This window comes from Saccopteryx leptura, chromosome 9 (assembly GCF_036850995.1).
Source record: "Saccopteryx leptura isolate mSacLep1 chromosome 9, mSacLep1_pri_phased_curated, whole genome shotgun sequence".
In the NCBI taxonomy this organism is placed as follows: Eukaryota; Metazoa; Chordata; class Mammalia; order Chiroptera; family Emballonuridae; genus Saccopteryx; species Saccopteryx leptura.
Window position 1 is genome coordinate 42,682,276 of NC_089511.1, and position 19,722 is coordinate 42,701,997.

The following is a 19,722-nucleotide window of genomic DNA, read 5'->3' on the forward strand; positions in this document are numbered from 1 at the left end:
CCCTGGCCGGTTGGCTCAGCGGTAGAGCGTCGGCCTGGCGTGCGGGGGACCCGGGTTCGATTCCTGGCCAGGGCACATAGGAGAAGCGCCCATTTGCTTCTCCACCTCCCCTCTTCCTCTCTGTCTCTCTCTTCCCCTCCTGCAGCCGAGGCTCCATTGGAGCAAAGATGGCCCGGGCGCTGGGGATGGCTCCTTTGGCCTCTGCCCCAGGCGCTAGAGTGGCTCTGGTCGTGGCAGAGCAACGCCCCAGAGGGGCAGAGCATCGCCCCCTGGTGGGCAGAGCGTCGCCCCTGGTGGGCGTGCTGGGTGGATCCCGGTCGGGCGCATGCGGGAGTCTGTTTGGCTGTCTCTCCCCGTTTCCAGCTTCAGAAAAATACAAAAAAAAAAAAAAAAAGAGTGGTGAAAGTGGACACCCTTGTCTTGCTCCTGATCTTTAGGGAGAAGCTTTTAGTTTTTCCCTGTTGAATATGATGTTGGCTGTGGGTTTGTCAAACATGGCCTTTATTACGTTGAGGTATATTCCTTTTATTCTCATAAATGGGTGCTAGATTTTTGTCAAATGCTTTTCCTAAATCTTTTGATATTATCATATGATTTTTATTCTTCATTTTGTTTATGCAGTAAAATTCACATGTGAAGCCATCCAGTCCAGGACTTTAGTTTGTTGGGAGGTTTTGATTACTGCTTTTATTTCATTAATTGTAATCACTTTGTTCAGATTTTCTGTTTCTTCTTGATTCAATTTTGGAAGATTGTGCGTTTCTAGGAATTTATTGATTTCTTCCAGATTATCCAATTTGTTTTCATATAGTTGTCCATATTTTCTTATAATACTTTGTCTTTCTATAATATCAGTTGTTACTTTTTTCTGATTTTATTTGGGTCCTCTTTTTGTTGGTGAGTCTGGCTAAAGGTTTATCAATCTTGTTTATCTTTTCAAAAGACTAGTTCTTTTGTATTTTTAATTGTTTTGTATTGTTATATATTTTATTTTTATTTAATTCCACTCTAATATTTTTCATTTCCTTCCTTCTACTCACATTGGACTTTGTTCATTGTTCTTTTCCAGTTCCTTTATGTGTAAATGTTATTGTTTATATGAGGTTTTCTTGCTTCTTGATGCAGGCTTGTAATGCTATAAATTTACTTCTCAAAACTGCTTTTGCTATGTCTCATTGATTTTGAGTTGTGTTTTCATTTTCATTTGTCTCAAAATATCTTATGATTTCTTCTTTTGATCTCATTGTTAGTCCATTCATTTTTTTAGTAACATGTTATTTAGCCTCCACGTGTTTTGTGGGATTTTTTTTCTTGTAATTAATTTCTAGTTTCATGCCATTGTGGCTAGAGAAGATGCTTGTTATCGAGACTTGTTTTGTGTCCTAACATGCGGTCTATTCTAGAAAATGTTTCACATGCACTTGAAAAGAATGTATATTCTGATGTTTTGGGAAGAAATGCTCTGAAAATATCAATTAAATCCATCTAGTCTAGTGTGTCATTTAAGGTTGCAGTTTTCTTGTTGATTTTTTCTTTGTCTGAAAGGTCTATCGTTGTCAATGGGTGTTAAATCCCTGACTATGACTATATTACTGTTGATCTCTCCCTTTATGTCCATCAAGATTTGCTTTACATATTGAAGTGCTGCTCTGTTGAATGAATAAATTTCTACAAGTGTTCTATCCTCTTGTTGGATTGATCCATTTATCATTATGTGGTGTTCTTCTTTGTCTCTCATTATAGTCTTTGTTTTAAAGTCTATTTTGTCTGATATAAATATTGATACCCTTGCTTCCTTTTTGGTTCCATTTGTATAAAATATCTTTATTAATCCCTTTATTTTCTGTCTGGGTGTATCTTCTTTTCTGGGGTGGGTCTCTTGTAGACAGCATATATGTGGATCTTGTTTTCTTATCCATTCAGCTACCCTATGTCTTTTGATTAGAGCATTTAAACCGTTTACATTTAAAGTGATTATTAATAGGTATGTATCTATTGTCATTTTATTCTTTATAACTATGGCCACAATACCAATTCCTCTTCTTTTTTTTTTCTTTTTTCTTTTTTTTAGTGAGTGAGTGAGACAGAGAGACAGGAAAGGAGAGAGATGAGAAGCATCAACTCATAATTGTGACACTTTAGTTGTTCATTGATTGCTTTCTCATATGTGCCTGGACTGGGGGGGGCTACAGTAGAGCAAGTGACCTCTTGCTCAGACAAGCAACCTTGGGCTCAAGCCAGTGACTTGGGGCTTCAAGCCAGTGACCTTTGGGCTCAATCCAGTAACCATGGGATAATATTTATGGCCCCATGTTCAAGGTGGTCACCTTGGGGCTTGAACCTGGGAGCTCAGCATTTCAAGTCAACATTATCTACTGTGCCATACCTGGTCAGGCCAACAGCAGTCAGGTTCTTCTAAAAAGGTCCCTTTACCACTACTTGTAATACTGATTTGGTGGTAACAAACTCCTTAAGCTTCTTTTTGCCTGGGAAGTTCTTTATTTATCCTGCAATTTTGAATAATACCCTTGCTTGTTAGAGTAATCTTGGTTGTAGGTCCTTGCTTTTCATCACTTTGAATATTTTGTGTTAATCCCTTCTGGCCTGAAATGTTTTTGTTGAGAAATCGGTTGACAATTTTATGGGAGCTCCATTGTAAGTAACTATCTTTTGCTGCTTCTAAGGTGATCTCTGTCTTTCATCTTTGCCATTTTAATTATGGTGTGTCTTGGTGTGTGTCTCTTTGGGTTTTCTTGTTTGGGGCATTCTGCACTTCCTGTACTTATGTGTTTTTTGTTTTGTTTCCTTTACAAGGTTAGGGAAGTTGTCAGTCATTATTTCTTCAGATAGGTTCTCAGTCCCTTGTTCTCTTTCTTCTCCTTCTAGTACCCCTATGATGTGACTGTTGTTATGCCTGATGTCTCAGAGGTCTCCTGAACTATCCTCATTTTTTATATTCTTTTACTTATTTTTTTTCTGCTCTGATTGGGTGTTTTCTGCTACCTTGCCCTCAAATCACTGATTCAATTTTCTGCTTCATCTTACCTGCAGTTGATTTTAGTGCATTTCTCATTCAGACATTGTATTCTCCATTTCTGGCTGGTTCTTTTCTTATGCTTACTATCTCCTTAACTTCTCAATCAGTACATCTATTCTTGCCCTATGTTCCTTGAGCATCTTTATAACCCTTGTTTCAAAATCTGTATCAGGTAAATTGTTTGCCTCCATTTCATTTAGTTCTTTTTCTGGGAAATTCTCCTATTCTTTCATTTGGGGCATGTTTCTTTTTTCCCACATGTTGGCTGCCTCTGTGTACTTGTTTCTATGTATTAGGTAGATCTGCTATATATCCAGCCTTGGTATTGTGGCCTTACATAGTAGGAGTCTTCTGGGCTTGTGGGTGGAGTCTCCCTGATCACCTGCACTTGGTATGCCAGGAATACTTCTTGTGTGGGTTATGGAAGCCCTTCTGTTGTAGTTGACTCTTGATTGCTGTTGGTTCATCCATGGGTGGGGTTGACTCTCAGCTTGGCTGATTATGAGAAGTGAGCCTGACGACAGTGTATTAGCTGCTGTGAAGGGGCTGACCCCTGAAGTGCAATTCACCCCAGTAGGATCTGGTCCCTGCTGAGATCTCCCCCTTTGGATGTACTGTTTATGGAGCTAACTGTGTCATGCTATGATGTGGTCTGAAGCCCACCACCAGGTGTGTTACTTCTTAGGCCTCTTGGGAAGGATTCTGGTACAGGTCAATGTCAGGTGCTTCCTGTGACCAGCCCAATTCTATCTTATTGGAACTATAAAGTAATCCACATTTTGTGGTTGCCTTTTCTTGGCCTGGATGCACAAGGAAGGGGCTAAACTGCATACCAACGCTAGCTTCCATTAGCATCAAGCTGGTCAGCACCTAAGACACACAAGATCCGCTCCACCTCCTGGCTGCCTGTTAAGCTCAGCCAATGAAAGAACGTCTGGCAACACACGAGTTGCATAGAGGAGGTTCTCAGTGAGTCACCAGGCCGGGTAGGGGCAGATGGTGTTCACCATGTTCATGCACACTCGAACTCAGCACCAGTGCTGGGTTGAGGCCACTCAGCAAAGAGTCTCAGGATGTACCAAGGCCAACCTTCCAGGGGCTTTCAGATCTTTGTGTTTAAGTGGGCTCTCAAGGAGTTGTCAGGGAGAGGTCAGCCGAGGTCATCAGGCCCAAACAGACCAAGATTTCTGCCATGTGAAGGGAGGGCTCTGCACAAGAATGATAGCATCAGTTGCGTATTCTAGACCACACAACTGTCTCTCCGCGAGTCTGCCCAGACTTCCTTGAGAGTTTTTCAGAAGAGTCTGAACCACGGGTCCAGGCTAGCCACAGCCAGCTGACAATTTTACAAAGTGTAACCTTGGCGGAGCGAGGCCTCCAAGAAGTCCGGAGGGAGGGTGGGGCTAGTGTAGGGTGTGGTGCTGCTCTGCCATGCAGCACAGATCTGGGTCTTCCCTCTGTGTATTCCTGAAAGGTGTTATAGAAAAAGAAAAACTGGGTCCAGAACCTGGCCACACCATTGCCTAGCTCCAGGGCCTTGCCAAAATCACCTGGCTTTTCCTAGTCTCAGTGTCTTCATCTTCACAAGATTGTCCTAGGGGTCCCCTCCCAGGGTAGCTTGAGCCTCCTGAAGGAGACCAATACACAGCTGGTGCCTAAGCAATGTTTCTTGAACCAAATGGAATAAAGTTTGGAGACCGAAACTGCAGAGTATAGCATGAACGTGAGGGACGGCAGACAAACCAACACAGGCTAATGAAACATTGAGACCTTCAGTTCCCCCTGACCTGTAGGGCACAGGAGGGCATGTCAGTGAGTGAGTGAAGCCAGCCAGGTGTGGGTCAACAGGGAATGTGGGGACGGTGGCACATAGGGAGCCCATGAACCTTCAGAAGGGGCGGGCACTATCTCTTTCAGTCAGTCACAGCTGTGGGCAGGTACGAGCCCAATACTGTCAATTGCTCTGACTGTGGCAGAAGCAGAGATGAGAGGGTTGTTATGTGAAATCAACCAGAAGTCAAACAAGGCATGCTGTGGGCCAGATCCAGCCCACAGCTCAGAGTGGGAACAACTTAAGGACAGCCAGCCTGGGCTCAGGGCTAGAATCCACACCGGGCCCAGCAGAGCACAAGGAGAGAAATGGAAGGCTCCCCCAAGGACAGGTCAGAAATCATCCGGCTATAGACAGGTATTTGGCTTTGGGGCATTTATTTTATGTCCCTTCTATACAGAGCCTGGGGCCAGGCATGAGGGAGGAGGACCAGGCAGAGGGTAGCAATAAATAACACAGACAGACGAAACTCCCCTCCAGACAGACGAGGTTAAAGGAGGTTAGAGGGGAGCCACACTGTGGGGGTGCAGTGCTGGCAGGGTGAGCTGGCAGCTGGGAAGGAAGGGGAGGCCAGGCCCCCAGGACCTCACTGTCGCCTGCCCTCCCCCTTCCTGCCCCAGCCCCGCCTGCATTTGAGAGGAGGGGAGCCCGTGGCTAGTGCGGCCGACCAGGGCCTGGAAGGGGTGGTGGCCACACGGGCTGCCTCCGGCTCCCTCACTTGACACGGATCTCGGCGTACTCCGCCAGCTCCTCTGTCAAGGTGTAGCTGTCCTTGGTGGGTCGCTTTCCCAGGTCCGAGTGAGAGAAGCTCAGGTCCAACTCTTGGTGCTCCCCTCGAAGGCCCAGAAGCCTCCTCTCAGATCCCAGGCGCCTCTCGCTCTGTGAAGGGAACCACCCTGTTAGAAGTATCCTGTTCTACTTTTTCCAGATGCAAAAGCTGGATCGCTTGTACCGCCCACTGTTCCAGAGTTGAGTCCCAAAGCCCTCTGTGCACCTGTTCTCTCAAGGACGCCCCAGCCCAGCCAGCTTCGCAGTCCCCGGGTCTACTCTCGGGCCTTTGCCAGCACCAATCCCTCTACACAACACCCTCTTCATCCCTAAGCCTGAAAGGTGCCCACAACTTCAACACCTTCAGGAAGACTCTTCAACACAGGAATTTGGGCGGGGCACAGAATTCAGTCCATAACACCTTCCCAGAGTAAAGCCACCTGGTCAGATCCCACCTTTCCAAATGTACATACATGCCTGGCTTCGTAAGTCCTTCCCTACGTGTAGGTCTGATGTGGTCCCCCCTCAATCCTGGAGATTCTGCAACTGTGAATTTGGCTTCTCCCTCATGCTTCCCATCCCCCAACCCCTGACCCCTGACCAGCCTTTGGACAGACACATAGAACAATGGCCACACACAGACAGAAGGGAGTAGCGATGGGACAGAAGAGACAAGGCCAGGAATGCTGAGCAGGGCAGACTTGACCTGGGGCCATCTTGGACTCTTGACAGGAACGTACACACATGGGTGACAGCCCCGAGGCCCACCGAGGGCCAGGAGGCGGGCACACTGAGGCCCCCCCGAACCTACCTCCCGGAGTGCTCATTCCAGGGGAGAGACCTCTCTGGACTATTGAAGAAGGAGATGTGGTCATAGACCCAGATGAAGGCTTCCCTTGGGCCTGAGCCCCATAGCCCTTTCCACCATCCCCCTCACACCCCTCCCAACCAGCCGTCCACACTTCCTCCTTTTCCCTCCTAAGGGACCTGGCCTCCCTCTGCCCCTTGGCCTCGCAGACCCCTCCAAGGCCCACAGTGCCCCTAACATCAAGGTTTTTACAACTAGCCAGGAGCCACAGGGACCTGGCCCTCACCTGATACTTCTCCGGTGCCCCAGAGATGCGGAAGTCACTGCTGAACAGGACTGGGGGGTTGTCCCCCGCCGAGAAGCTGGGGCTCTCTGTCACATTCTTTCTGCAGGGCAGGACACAGCAGCCCCAGTGGGACTCCCAGGCCTCCCTCCTCCTCCCTTTCTGTTCCCCCATCTACCTTAGGAGTTTGGCCCAAGGGACCCCAGAGTTCTTCCCACCCATCTCTCTAAGATGGGGCAGATGGGCTCTTCAACGACCAGCCTCTTCCTGTTCACCACTGCCCAGCGTCTCCTGATTTGTGGCTGAGGATGAGTCACCTGGCCCCTGATCTCTGCCACTTTTCCAGAGCCCAGCCTGACCTCTCTGGGTTCTCTTTATATGGTCTGGATCTGTCTGTCTCTTTTGCTGCCATGAAGTGGAGCAGAGCGATTTATTCATTTTCAGGAGAGCCACAGGAAAAAAAAAATAGCAGCACAGTTGTGGCAGATGAGTATGGTTTGGGGCTGGAGGGCATTTTTGTTGCCACAGATGTGTGTAGTCATTGGTGCTTCTGGAAGCAGCTATGACTGACACTGTAGCTGCCAGCCAGGGGAAGCCGGCTGTCCCCATCACACCTCTTGGAGGGCAGGAGCTCCTAGCAGAGAGCGTGGGGACACGGGCAATGACTGGTGCAGAGCGCTCGGCCCAGGCACTGGCACATGCTGCCCTACGTGGCTCGTATCAGCAGGACCCCTTGCTTCATCCAGCTGAACAGTCTCAGAGCAGAATCCGCCCTCCCCACTGCACACACACAAAGGGCCGCCCTCCCTCGCCCACTGCTGAGCCGCCCTCCCCACCCTGGGAGTCTCCCCTCCCCCAGGTCACCCTTGTGAAGCACTCACTTTCGGCGCGTCTGGGTAATGTAGCAGACGATGGCAATTAGGATGGCAAAAGCGACCACGGCTCCCACAGGCCCAATCTTGGCCCACATCAGGCGGTCTAAGATCAGAGAAAGCCCAGGTGCCCTCAGGGCTGGTGGTGGGAGTGAAAACACCTGCGTTCTTAGGAGATGGGCTGGGACAGCAGTGATGGTGAAAAATATTTGCACAGCTGGCACATCCTTACACCAACTGATCAGCCCGGAGGGCCTGGGGAGGGTCCAATACCATATAGACAACCTGAGGGCAGCCTCCCCTTACCATACAGAAGGGCCTCTTTACCGCGTGATCAACCTGTGTAACCTGACCCATGCTCAATGGCTGATGGTCAGTCAGCCTTGGGGAAAAAGTCCTGGATCCAAGAGGAACCCCCTCTGTCCCTGTGGTTCCCAACCCCAGGCCACACTCACGGGCTCCCTGGAAGGGCAGCTCCAAACTCTGGGTGCCATAGAGGTTGCGGGAGGTGCAGATGACCCGCGGCGGGGCCTGGGCCTGTCCCCGCAATGTGAGAATGCTGGTGAGCAGGAGGCCACTGCGCTCGGAGTACACGAACTCCCGCTCTGTCTCGTTCACGGTCACGTTGCGTGAAGGCAGCTCAAAGGCCACAGAGGGCTCCGGGTTGGACTTCACCACACACAGGCATTGCACCGTGTCGCGGGCTGCTGCGCAGTGGGATTCCAGAAGGATCACAGGGGCAACTGCAGGGGCAAAATCAAGACAGAGTGCGCTAGAGACAACCGGAAACTAGGACTCCTTGGCTGGGGGCCAAGAGTGGGTGGTAGCTATCACAGAAATGAGCTGCATTTCTCCTTTGCAATGTTCCTTCGCACCCTCTCTTACTGTGTTCACCGTGAGAAACATAAAATCACGTCATGGTGCTCCCTGCTCAAACCTGTCCTCCAATTGCTCTGGGTCACTTAGAATAAAATCTAACTTCTTTGCTTTGGTATACAAGGCCCGGGGGGACCTAGCCGCACTCTGATCTCCTTTTCCTACCCTAGAAGGTTCATTCCTTTCCGGTCACACTGGCCTCCTTGCTGTTTCTCAAGTTCATAGAGCTGTTTCCCACCCAGGTACTTGTGTTTCCCCCTCAGCCTAGAGCATTCCCTGCAGGTGCCTTCCAAACTCACCTCCTTGCTCCTTGAGGTTCTACTCAGACACTCTCTCCTCCCACCACCTGCTTCACTAACCTCTCTCCCTGTTCCATCAGCCCCCTCTCCTTGCATGCATTCCTACCCATGTCATACATTGATATGGTTCATCTCTCTTTTCCACCAAGTCAGGCTTTTATTCTGTCTCCACTCTCACCCACACTTAAAACGCGCCTTTCACGTAGCAGAACTCTGGGAAGCCTTGGTGGGGGGGCGGGGGTGAGCTGTTGAATTCTGCCAGCTCCCACTTTAGGCCATCCTGCAGATGGTCCTGCTGGCGCCCAGAAGCCCCCTTGCATTCCAACTCTCCCTCCCTCACGGGCGTCCCCAGTGCCACGGGCACCAAGCACCACCCTCCACTCAAGCTCCGTTTGCTGCCATTTGAATTTCTTTAAATGGTACAGGTATGATAATTTTCTTTCATTCTACAAAATATGAAATTATAATAGAACTTTGAATGTTGCTTTTTATTACTATATCCTCTCCTTCCTAGAGAGTCCAACACTGCCCTCTGTTCACTCTAGCCTGAGTTCCAGTTATCAAGTCTGACCAATGCCCACTTACACAGGGCAAAAGACCCTCACTCAGCTCATCAGACCCATTTATTTTTCATTTCCAACAAAAAAGGACATGCAGAGGCCCTGGCCGGTTTGCTCAGTGGTAGAGCATCAGCCTGGTGTGCAGGAGTCCCGGGTTCAATTCCCGGCCAGGGCACACAGGAGAAGCGCCCATCTGCTTCTCTACCCCTCCTCCTCTCCTTCCTATCTGTCTCTCTCTTCCCCTCCTGCAGCCAAGGCTCCATTGGAGCAAAGATGGCCTGGGCGCTGAGGATGGCTTTGTGCCCTCTGCCTCAGGCGCTAGAATGGCTCTGGTTGCAACAGAGGGACACCCCAGATAGGCAGAGCATCGCCCTCTGGTGGGCATGCTGGGTGGATCCCAGTCAGGCGCGTGCGGGAGTCTATCTGACTGCCTCCCCATTTCCAACTTCAGAAAAATACAAAAATACAAAAAAAAAAAAAAAGATGGGCCAGGGAGTCACGTGACTCAGTGAATTCGCAATAGAGATGATTCTAATCAGAACCTCAATGCACACACATTATCTAAGTCTAGTAAATCAATAGTTATCTACCCCCGGTTCTGTTTAAGCAGACATGCACAATACTTGCTGTGGTGTTAACAAATTAACACAGCACAGACTAAATCAATAATGACAAACATGAATTGACAGTGATTAAATTTTTTTAAACCCCTTCATTCAAGATAGCACCGCTGGCGCTCTGGTGACAGTGTTGCCCTAGATTCTGCAGGAATGCCAGCACTCTGCCTGCATATGCTCAGCGTCTTCAAAGCTCTGCAGGCAGCCTGGGAGACATAGGAAACCCCAGCTGACACTAGACAAACCTCAAGTGGCCATTTACTGTCTGGCAGCTCCAATTAGGCCCTCAGCTTCCTGGGACCTCTAAGATGGAGTTCTTATTTGTGCAAACAGGGGTAATGGTCCTTAACTCGCAAGGGGAGTTAAAGTTATGGGGACTCTGAAGATAAGCGCATGAGTGGGTTGAAAAGGCTTAAATTAACATCCACCCAAGGGCTTGTGATTAGAAAAATAGAACCATTCCAGCAGAGGGAGCACGTGAGCAAAGCCTAGGCTTCAGAATGCAGGGTGGCTATCTGGCCTGGAGTCCCAAGGAAAGATAAGTGGTGAGAAATGATGAGGATATCTAAGACTTATGGAACACACAGGAAGTGGCAGGTGCTGTGAGTGCTCACCATAATTTCCTTAGTCCTCCCACACCATCTGGAGTCAGATACTGTAATCACACCCTTTTTTCAAAGGAAATAAGTTAGGCTCAGCAAAGGTGAAGTCACTTGTCTAAGATGCTGCAGCAAGACACAGAGAGAGCTAGTATATTGACCCAGGTTGGCTCAGCTCTTTTGGGCACTTGACACCAGTAACATTTCAGTTTCCTTCTCTTAAATTCGATGGAGATCAAGAATGATCCCCTCCCCCAATTACATTGTTGTGAGAATGAAATAGGTCAAAATATGCAAAGAGCCTGGACTTGTCCCTTGCATGTTCCTGCATGTGACAAGCACCTTCTAAGGGTGAGAGCCTCCCGCATTGCCCATGCCGTGCGGGCTCTGGGGTAGGCAGGTAAAGCAGGGGACACGGTGCCAGGAATACCCACCATTGCCAGGAAGCACTAAAGCCAGGTGCTAGGGGACATAGACTTTAGGGACAGACTGGGGCTAAGGTTGCACTCTCAGAGGGAAAACACTGTGACACAGGCCTTGGAGAAGCATGAGGGGCTTAGCGGGTGGCGTGGGGGTGGGAGGTTGTCAAAGCTGCTCCTCAGTTCCAGTGGATTGTAGGCTTTATATTCCAAATCTGTTTGTTTTTAAAGGAAGCCAGATTAAGTGAGTCCTTGGGCGCTAAGACCTGCGGGGAGGTAAAGCAGCCAGAGGTGTAACAGCTGGGGCAGATAGGAGTCCAGAAGGATCCTGGCTCTGACCAACCTTCCGAACTGAATGGCCACAAGGAAATTCTGACCTTCATTTCTCCTTAGTTAAGGATTAATGATAACACACACCTGCTTCACTGAGCCACCAGAGGGACTCGACAAAATAACATCTATAAAGGATATAATTATGGCCCAGAGTAGGCCTTTAATGAACCATTTGCTGCTATCACTCTTACTAAGCAGAGGGGTCTGTGACTGACAATGTACATGAGGTGGTGTTGTGTGTACGTTCAGTGGCTGCTTTTGATTCTCAGGCGGTTCTGACTTTTAAACTTAAGGGTCAATGGCTTGGAATGTGACAGGGAAAAGGGTCCAGCAGAAGAGGAAAGCTGGGCCCACGAGGGCACATAAGGAGAGAAAAGGGTACCGCACAAGCCCTATGCTGTGACCACACTGGACGCTGTGAGTGACCAGAGACTGGAGGGAATGTGGGCGAGGAGGAAAGCTTAGTGAAGGAGTGGACGGCCATGGTATAGCCCTGGAAGACGGCACGTGGACGGCCATGGTATAGCCCTGGAAGACGGCACTCCAAGAAGAATCTATAGCTACTGTGTACTGATTCGCGCCATGCATACGGAATATTGAGCATGGACTGTGCTTCTTATCTCCTGGCAAACTTGTGGTGGGGACCATTGTAAGTGGAGTAACTGAAGCTGGGAGAGTGAGGTTTGGTGACTAGCGCCAGAGGTCAGGTCAGAGCTGAGGAGGAAGCAGGAGAAATGAAAATATGGAGGTGACATTCCAAAGGGAGCTGCTGGATGAGGGGGGAGTCAAAACAATGACTTAGGAGCTAAAACCCAGAATGGTGGCCAGGTTGGAGGTCCAGGTGTTGGTGGGGCCGTCCATACAGAGGAGGCCAAGAGAGGCATTCTGGCAGTGGAATAATGAGTTTCATGTCCAAAGCAGTTAGCTTTTTATGTGCATCTACCTCATCCATCTGGCTATACTCTATCTGTTAATAAGCTTGATGTGCTCTTGATCCTATCCGCCCCTCCTACTCAGCCATACAGCCCCTCGCACATAACAACGGCTTGACTGACTGCATTCTAATGTACGAATGCAGGGTGAAGTCAACTTGGGGCAGTACAGAAGACTGTAATCAGACCACCTGGATTTGAATCCTAAATTCTGCCATTGTCTAGCTGTGTGACCTTGGGCAAGTGGCATAACCCTTCTGGGTCTCAACTTCCTTCTCTGGAAACTAGGGACACTAATAGAACCTCCCTCATAGGGATGTCATGAGAATGAAATGAGTGGGTCCCTGTACAGAGCTTCCAACAGTCCCTGGTACATAGTGACACTCCGCAAGGGTTAGATGTCACGTTCATCATTTTAATTAATGCAAAGGAGCAGCAGCCACAGGATCCAGAATCTCTCTGGTTGAAAGCGCACCCCAGGATGTGGAGATACAGTGTTCTCAGGCGGGACTTGTATTTTCTTATTGTGGATTCCACTTCCCTTCCTTCCCCATCTTCATTTGCTGATGTAAAGCTAACCCTTGGTTGGGATATGTGGGAACCTCCGATACTCAGCTGTTCTCCCACTGAACCATCCCCCTCGGGGTGGAGGGGAGACGCGGGCCAGCCAGCTCCCAGCGGGGGAAGGGCGGAGGAGGGGGAGCACTCACACTCCACCGAGAGGTTGAAGGCGGTGGCTCTCTGGCCGTACTGATTCTCGGCCACACACCAGTACTCTCCATCATCCTCAGGCGTGACAGCAGGCAGCTCCAATTGCAGCTCACTCTCATAGATGACGGTGGCCAGGATCTGCTTCTCTTTGAAGATGGTGAGAATAGGATCCGGGTTGCTCTGTGTGGAGCACCAGATATAGACGGTCTCCCCCTCCACAGCCACCACTGTCCCATTCACCGTTGGCTTCCAGGGTGCGTCTGGGGGGCAAAAGAGGGGGCTGATGGTCAGAAGCCAAGAGTTACCTCTTCTGCCAGCCAACTCCCACCCTGAGCTGTGACCCCACACACCCAATCTAAGCTCACCAGCTCAGATGGCTCGGCTAACCCCAGGCCTGGCTGTCCTGTTTACAAGAACAGGGGCTCTGCAGCCAGAATGCTTGTGTTTGAATCCAGGCCCTGACCCTTCCAGCTGTGTGTGAACTTATGTCTTAACCTGTCTGGGCCTCATTTATTCTTATCTGGAAAATGGGCTTGATAATAGTCTCACCTTCATAGAGGTCACTGAGAACTGAAGTGACAGGCACTGCTCTAGCCGAAACGAGGCAGACAAAGCTCCCTGCCCATGTGGGCAGATGCTATGTAAGTAAATAAAATCTACCACTGGCAAGTTGGGGGTAAGTGCTTTGGAGAAAAATAAAGGGAAGGATAAGAAATCAGGGTAGTTACAATGTTATCTAGACTGGGGAGGGAAGGCTTCGGTGCAGCAGAAGGAGGCGGGCGGAGCCAGCCTCTGGGGTGCCCGGGAGAAGAGCACTTGTGTAAAGCAGTCAGAAACCGCTGAGTAAATGTTGGCTGTAGCTGTCATTATTATTATACCCAGCCCTGGCATTTTGCCTCAGTTAAGTATTTGTGAATGAATAAATGAATGAATGACTTCTCCTGGGTTCCTAGCTAAGAAGCCTGTGTGACTAACCCCCTCCTCCAGGGCCCCCTAATGTGCAGGTGTGCGCAAGGGGACCTGAATCCTCCCATTAGAATTGCAGTGGGACTCATTTTCAAATGCACATTCCTAAGGCCAGGCCCAGATCAACTCCCAGATCAGCCAGGGCTGCCCTAGGGGACAATATAACCGGCTTTCCTGGGTGACAGGGACCTCCCGTCTTCTGCTCTTGTCCTCAAGATGAGAGTGGTGCGGAGTAGTTGTTCACTAGATATTTGTGCAAAGAATGAAGGATGACCCACAACCCTCCTCTCCATCTTCACCTCAGCCACATTCTGTTCCTGACCGGTCCTGGCCCGCCCAGCCCAGCCCCGGGAGAAGCCCCTTTCCCCGAATCCCTCTTCTGCAGAGCCAGGGCCAAGCGAGTGTGCACACAGGGCATCTACTCACACATGACGCTGAGCCCCACAGTGCGGTTGTCCTGGCCATAGGCGTTCTCTGCCAAGCAGACGTAGATGCCGTCCTCCCGGGGGGTCACCTCGTCTAGCTCCAGGGACAAGCTCTCGGCCACAGCCTCCAGGAGCACCATGCCATCCCGCATCCAGGACAGCAGCGGCGGTGGGTTGCTGTCGGCACCACAGAGCAGGCTGACGTGGGAGCCCTCCATAGCCTCCACCGAGGAGTTCATCTCCACGATCACCGGGGGGTCTGAGGCCCGGGGACAAGGTGGGGTCAGCCGGCAGTGGCCGCACGCCCCACCCCCAACCCCGCACCCCCCACCCCGGCCCACACCCAGGCTCACACTTGACGTCCAGGCTGGCGTAGCCCTCGAACTGCAGAGTGGTGTTGGGGAAGGAGGCCTGGCAGCCCAGCCGGTGGCCGTTGACCTCCCTAGTGGGCACGAAGTGCAGCAGGGACACCTGCACCCAGGTGCCTTCATCCTCACGCAGCCGACCCAGCACAGCAGGCTCCCCCAGCCCCTCGTGGCCCAGCCAGCTCAGCTCTGGGCGCAGCTCCGGGCAGTTGTCAGGCACCATGCAGCTGACCTCCACTTCCGTGCCTGCCACCACCTCCGGGGAGACCACGATGTTGGGGGCGTCTACAGGAGGCAGGGAGAAGCAGGATGGAGGAGGCAGACATCCCCCCCTTGCCCAACGCCAGCCCTGGTACCGGGTCCCCTCCCCCTGGATACGGAATTTCCTAAAGCCTTCTCTCCACCGGAATACCTTCACCCAGAGCCCTGCACAGATCCAGCCACGGATGTTCCAGTATTGAAACTAAGCATTGAACTTGCTGGTCCTTCCAGCCATGCTGGCAGGTAGGTAATATTACTTTACTCATCCTGCAGTTGAGGAAACTGAAGCCACAGCTGGTAAAACTGAGCTTCAAGGACTGAGTCTCTTTCTGCATTAGGCCAGTAATCTGGCTCCTCGTGCACACTCAGTGCTGACGGGGAGTCTCAGCTAAGAGCTGCGGGCAGTAGGGCTTCTCAGAAACTAAGCAGTAGGAATGCCCGAAAGCAAGCAGTGGGCCTCTGGCTGTCAAATCTGGCCCAGAGCTGCATTTTATTCGGCCTAAATTTAGGAATTGAAAAAACACACATATCTAAATCAGCAGCTAATGTCTAGGAAGTGGAAAATTACAGGAAAATACACAACTCTGGTTTCCTTTGAAAAGACACACTGCCTGACAGCGATGGTCTGCATTCGCACCCAGCACAGTTAGCAGAGCTGGTGCCGTGTGCCAGGCACTGCCCTGAGCACGTGACAACCATTCATTCACTGAGCTGTAACTGCTACTGTTAGCCCCACTTTACAGAAAAGGAAAGCAAGGCCCAGACAAGTTAAAGACCTTGCGCACAGTTGCCCAGCAAACACAGGGACCAAGAGGCCTCACCCCTAACCCTGGGCCCCACTGCCTTGCCCCAGGTGTTTCTAGAACAGTAAGAGCACTCTTTTCCCTCTGAAGCAGCAAGACTGTTTGGGACTCTGCTTTGCTTGTTCCCGTCAACTGCCTGGTCCCTGTGGGCACTGGGCTTTGCACCCCCCCCCCCCCCCAGCTTAACAAACGAGTCCCTGGATCTGTGCTGGGAGGACTTCCGCTGCCCTTCTGCCTGCCCCGGAGATGACCCTGCCCACTGCTCAGGCGTTTCGGGGGACTCACTGATGATGTCCAGGACGCTGTGCTCAGAGAAGGTGTACTGGTTGTAGCCCCCTAAGTCCCCACGGAAGTAGTACTTGCCACCCAGCTCAGGGCTGAGGCTGCTGAGCAGGAGGGTGCAGTTGCGTAGGCCCAGGTCCCCCAGGAGGCGGCTGCGGCCCTGGAAGCTCTCGTGGATGACTTGGGTGCGGGACTTGAAGACCACCGGGGGGTAGTTTTTCGGGTAGGGGCTATTGAAGTACCACACGCCGTGGACCACGGCAGGCCGGAGCTCGTCAGGGAAGTCGAAGCGGCAGGGGATGGAGACACACGTGCCCTCAAAGGCCGAGATGGACGAGGGCATCCAGGCACCCCAGTGACCCCCTCGAGAGGCTGTGGGTGAGCAGGACTGTTGAGGCGGAGGGACATGTCCCGGCCGAATCACCCCACTCCACTCCCATCAGCCTGAGGGGTCCGGAGACCCACAGAGACAATCCCAGCCCTCTCGGGTCCAAGGCCCCAGGATCCCCAGCCAGAACCCAGCATTACCTGCAATCATAATCCAGAACAGGGGCAGTGCTGTGAGGAATATCATTCTGTACAGAGTGAGCGACAGCTAGAGGAAGGAGAGGAGGGGGTTAAGGGCCAGGGGGCGTAAAGAGAGAGGTGCTTCTATTAAAGCCTGTTCAGACAGTAGGTGCTGCTGCCATTAATATTTATAATTACAAGCATTTATATGGCATTAATCACATACCAGTCCTCAATGCTTTACTCTGCTCTATTGATTCATTTGATCTCTTTTAGGTAGGTGCGATTGTTACCCTCCTCTTGTAGCTGAGGTTAGAAAGGTTAAGGAACTTGTCCGCGGCAGCACAGCTGGTAAGTGACAACTAGAATTCAAGCCCTGTCTACCTGGTTCCAGGTTTGCAGACTTAACCACCCACTGTCCTGTCTCTACATGGTAGCGAGCTGCTGACAATGATCTTCATCACCATTGTCCCCTGGGGGCGCCCAGAAAGTAAGGGCAGAACCAAGGCTGGACCAGCAGCAGGAAGGAAGGGAAGCGAGGAGGAAGGAACTCTGCCGCTCACCTCAGTCTCCCCGAGTTGGGAATGTCTTCTGATGCCACTTGAAGATGTCAGCCAGCCAACCCGGAGCACGAGTCAGACAGGTGCAAGGGGACAGGAGCCGGAGCAGCCCCAGTTCTTCTCTTTCAGCGTCTGCTATGAGTTGTGGCCTATTGTAAGGCTGCCCATGGATGCTTGGGAGCTTCCCACACAGCCTGGGAATTACTCTACGTCAAGTCCCCCTCCACCAAGCTATCAGGGAAAACTGGGGAAGGAAAAGGGAGTGACAGAGCATTGGCGGGGAGGGGGCTGTGGTGAGTGGGGTGAGGCCTGGGGGTGGCAGGCAGGGACCGGGTGCCATCAATGACTGGGTTTCACAACATCAGCATTCCCAACATGCCGCGTGAATTCCTGCCGCCTGCTCCCACCCCACAGACGGCCCTTGCTGTCCCCACCCTCATTAGAGGCCAGTCGCCCAGCACAAAAGAGCCCTGTTCCCTCAAGGGAGGGTGCCACATCCCGGGGGACTCCTGGGGTAGGTAGAGTGAGAGAAGTCTGCACTCCTGACTGGACTCTACATGGAGCCAGGAGGGACCAGGGGTTGGGAGACCCTGGCACTCGGCTGCTCTGTGGGTCCCCTTAGGGTTGGAGCAGGGTTTCCAAATAGCTGCTTTTCCAGCCTTCGCCACCCTCTTCCCACGGACGCAAATGCATACACAGTCAGACACATGCAAATGCTGCTAGGAAATATGATAGAGCTAGACCCAGCCAGCGGAGCAGGCTTGTACCACAGGAGTTCGTGCAGACACCTGGTCAGGACCCTGCACACACAAACAGGCACTGAGAGCCCTGCGCCGGCACACAGGCACAGGTGCATACCTGCACCGCCTGCCCGCCTGCCCACCTGGCACCTGCACCGACATGGGCACAGTATACAGGCATGTACGTGGACCTGACTGCATGACATGCTCACGAAGACACGTGGACCCGCATACCCACACTGAGGGGTAGCTGCGGACAGACCCGCCCAGACATGCTGACGGACACAGGACAGATGCCATGCTTGCACCTGTACAGCGAAGGTACGGGGCCTGAGCAGACATGTGGAGCAGTCATGCAGACCAAGCATTCTTAATGGAAGTGAAAACTGGTTCTTGAGACGGGGGCCAGAAAAACCTTAGCTTCAACAGTGATTTGTGACTCCCTCCAGGGCCACAGTACATAAACATGTATAGCATATCTATAGTAGTGAAATTCATAGGGGTGGGATTTAGGAAAAACAGGTCTAAAGATTTTCCTTAGTGGGGTGTAATAAAATAAAAGTTGACAAACTCTTACGTAAATTAAGACCCACCCAGGAGGGGAAGTGCATGCATATGGACACACACACACAACACACACACACACACACACACACCCCTTGTTGTTTTCCCAGGTGTTGGAACTTCTCACTTACAGCCCATTTCCCCATCCTCTCCCAGAGGGCAAAATGCTGGGGTCTAATCACCTGGGTACCAGCCCCCTTTTCCCCCAGCCCCCAGCTGTTTCCACCACATCTGCCCCTAACTTGGAAGCCCCAGGGCAGCTGCTCCTGCAGAGCCCCCACCACAGCGGGTACTGAGAGGGGTCCTTAGTTCTCTCTCCCTGCAGTTTCTTCTCAAAGTCTTGCTACTTTGCCACTGTCCTGCCATGGTCCCAGCTCATTACAAAGTCCTAAAGAACAACCTTCCCCTTCCTAAATTAGTGGCAGTTCACAGTGGCCATTTCTACCTTGCACGTGCTTCTGCTGCCCCTGCTCCACCCTCTCAGCCCTGACCCTCGCTCCCACCCCTCAGCCCTGCCCTCCACTCCCACCCTGGCCCTGGCCCCTCTGGGCTGCCACGTACTCACCAGGATGCTCTTGTGTCTGCACCCTCTGCTCCTGAGCCCAGCTCACAGTCCCCTGATCTCCCAGGGTCTAGGCCCCCACTTGCTGGCCGCTCCCCTCCCCCTGGGTGCCAGGGGCTGCCTGCCTCCAGGGCCCAGCTCCTCCCTGTGCCCCGGGGGAGGGGGGCACAAAGGGGCCCTTGTCACCGCTGCTCAACTGGGCAGCCTGATGCCTGGGTTCTACTAGCTCCTTCCTGGAGGGGATGGGGGGGGGTTGCCTCGTTTGTCCCCCCTCTTCCATCTTTGTGCACCCTGGTTCTGAGGCCTTGGGAGGGCATTCTAATATCTCTGAACTGACTGTGAAACAGAAGGCGTTTTCCTAGAATCTTGGCGGCAACTACAGGTATAGCCCTTGTCATGAGAGGCTACAGAGGCCGCTGTGGGTAGGAGGAGGAGACAGTGTCTCACCATGTTTGGCTTCAGTGTCACCTCCACCCTCCCTTATAGTCAGTCACTTCCCTGGGTCACATTTGGTGCCTGAATCCTGGTCTATTTTCTCCAAGGCTCTTCTTGTCATTGGAAATGACCTAAGGTATTGATTGTCTCCCCTCATGAAAACATGACCTCTAGGAAAACAAGGGTTTTGCCTGCTCATTCCCTGCCTATCCTGCTTGTAGAATGGCTCCTGGCTCAGTTAAGCTTCACAAATGCAGAGTGGTTACAAGAATGTGTCCATCCAATACCTGTTGCACCTTCTGCCCAG

General features: G+C 51.5%; 1 protein-coding gene across 3 annotated transcripts; it reads right to left on the bottom strand.

Moving 5' to 3' along the window:
- Positions 1-5,228: 5,228 nt before the first annotated feature.
- Positions 5,229-19,048, bottom strand: MAG (myelin associated glycoprotein). 3 transcript variants are annotated; one of them, XM_066349529.1, is made up of 12 exons: positions 18,984-19,048; positions 17,118-17,246; positions 16,576-16,642; positions 16,051-16,419; positions 14,690-14,986; positions 14,338-14,595; positions 12,945-13,205; positions 8,055-8,342; positions 7,609-7,705; positions 6,731-6,830; positions 6,448-6,486; positions 5,648-5,747 (listed from the first exon to the last, which is right to left on the bottom strand). In XM_066349529.1, the coding sequence occupies exons 3-11, from the start codon at positions 16,619-16,621 to the stop codon at positions 6,460-6,462; spliced, it is 1,743 nt and encodes a 580-aa protein (XP_066205626.1). In that variant the 5' UTR covers positions 16,622-16,642; positions 17,118-17,246; positions 18,984-19,048; the 3' UTR covers positions 5,648-5,747; positions 6,448-6,459. The 3 variants fall into 3 exon arrangements, with proteins under 3 accessions (XP_066205624.1, XP_066205625.1, XP_066205626.1); XM_066349527.1 differs by lacking the exon at positions 6,448-6,486 and having other exon boundaries at positions 5,229-5,747; XM_066349528.1 differs by lacking the exon at positions 6,448-6,486 and having other exon boundaries at positions 5,229-5,747; positions 17,118-17,249.
- Positions 19,049-19,722: the final 674 nt, after the last annotated feature.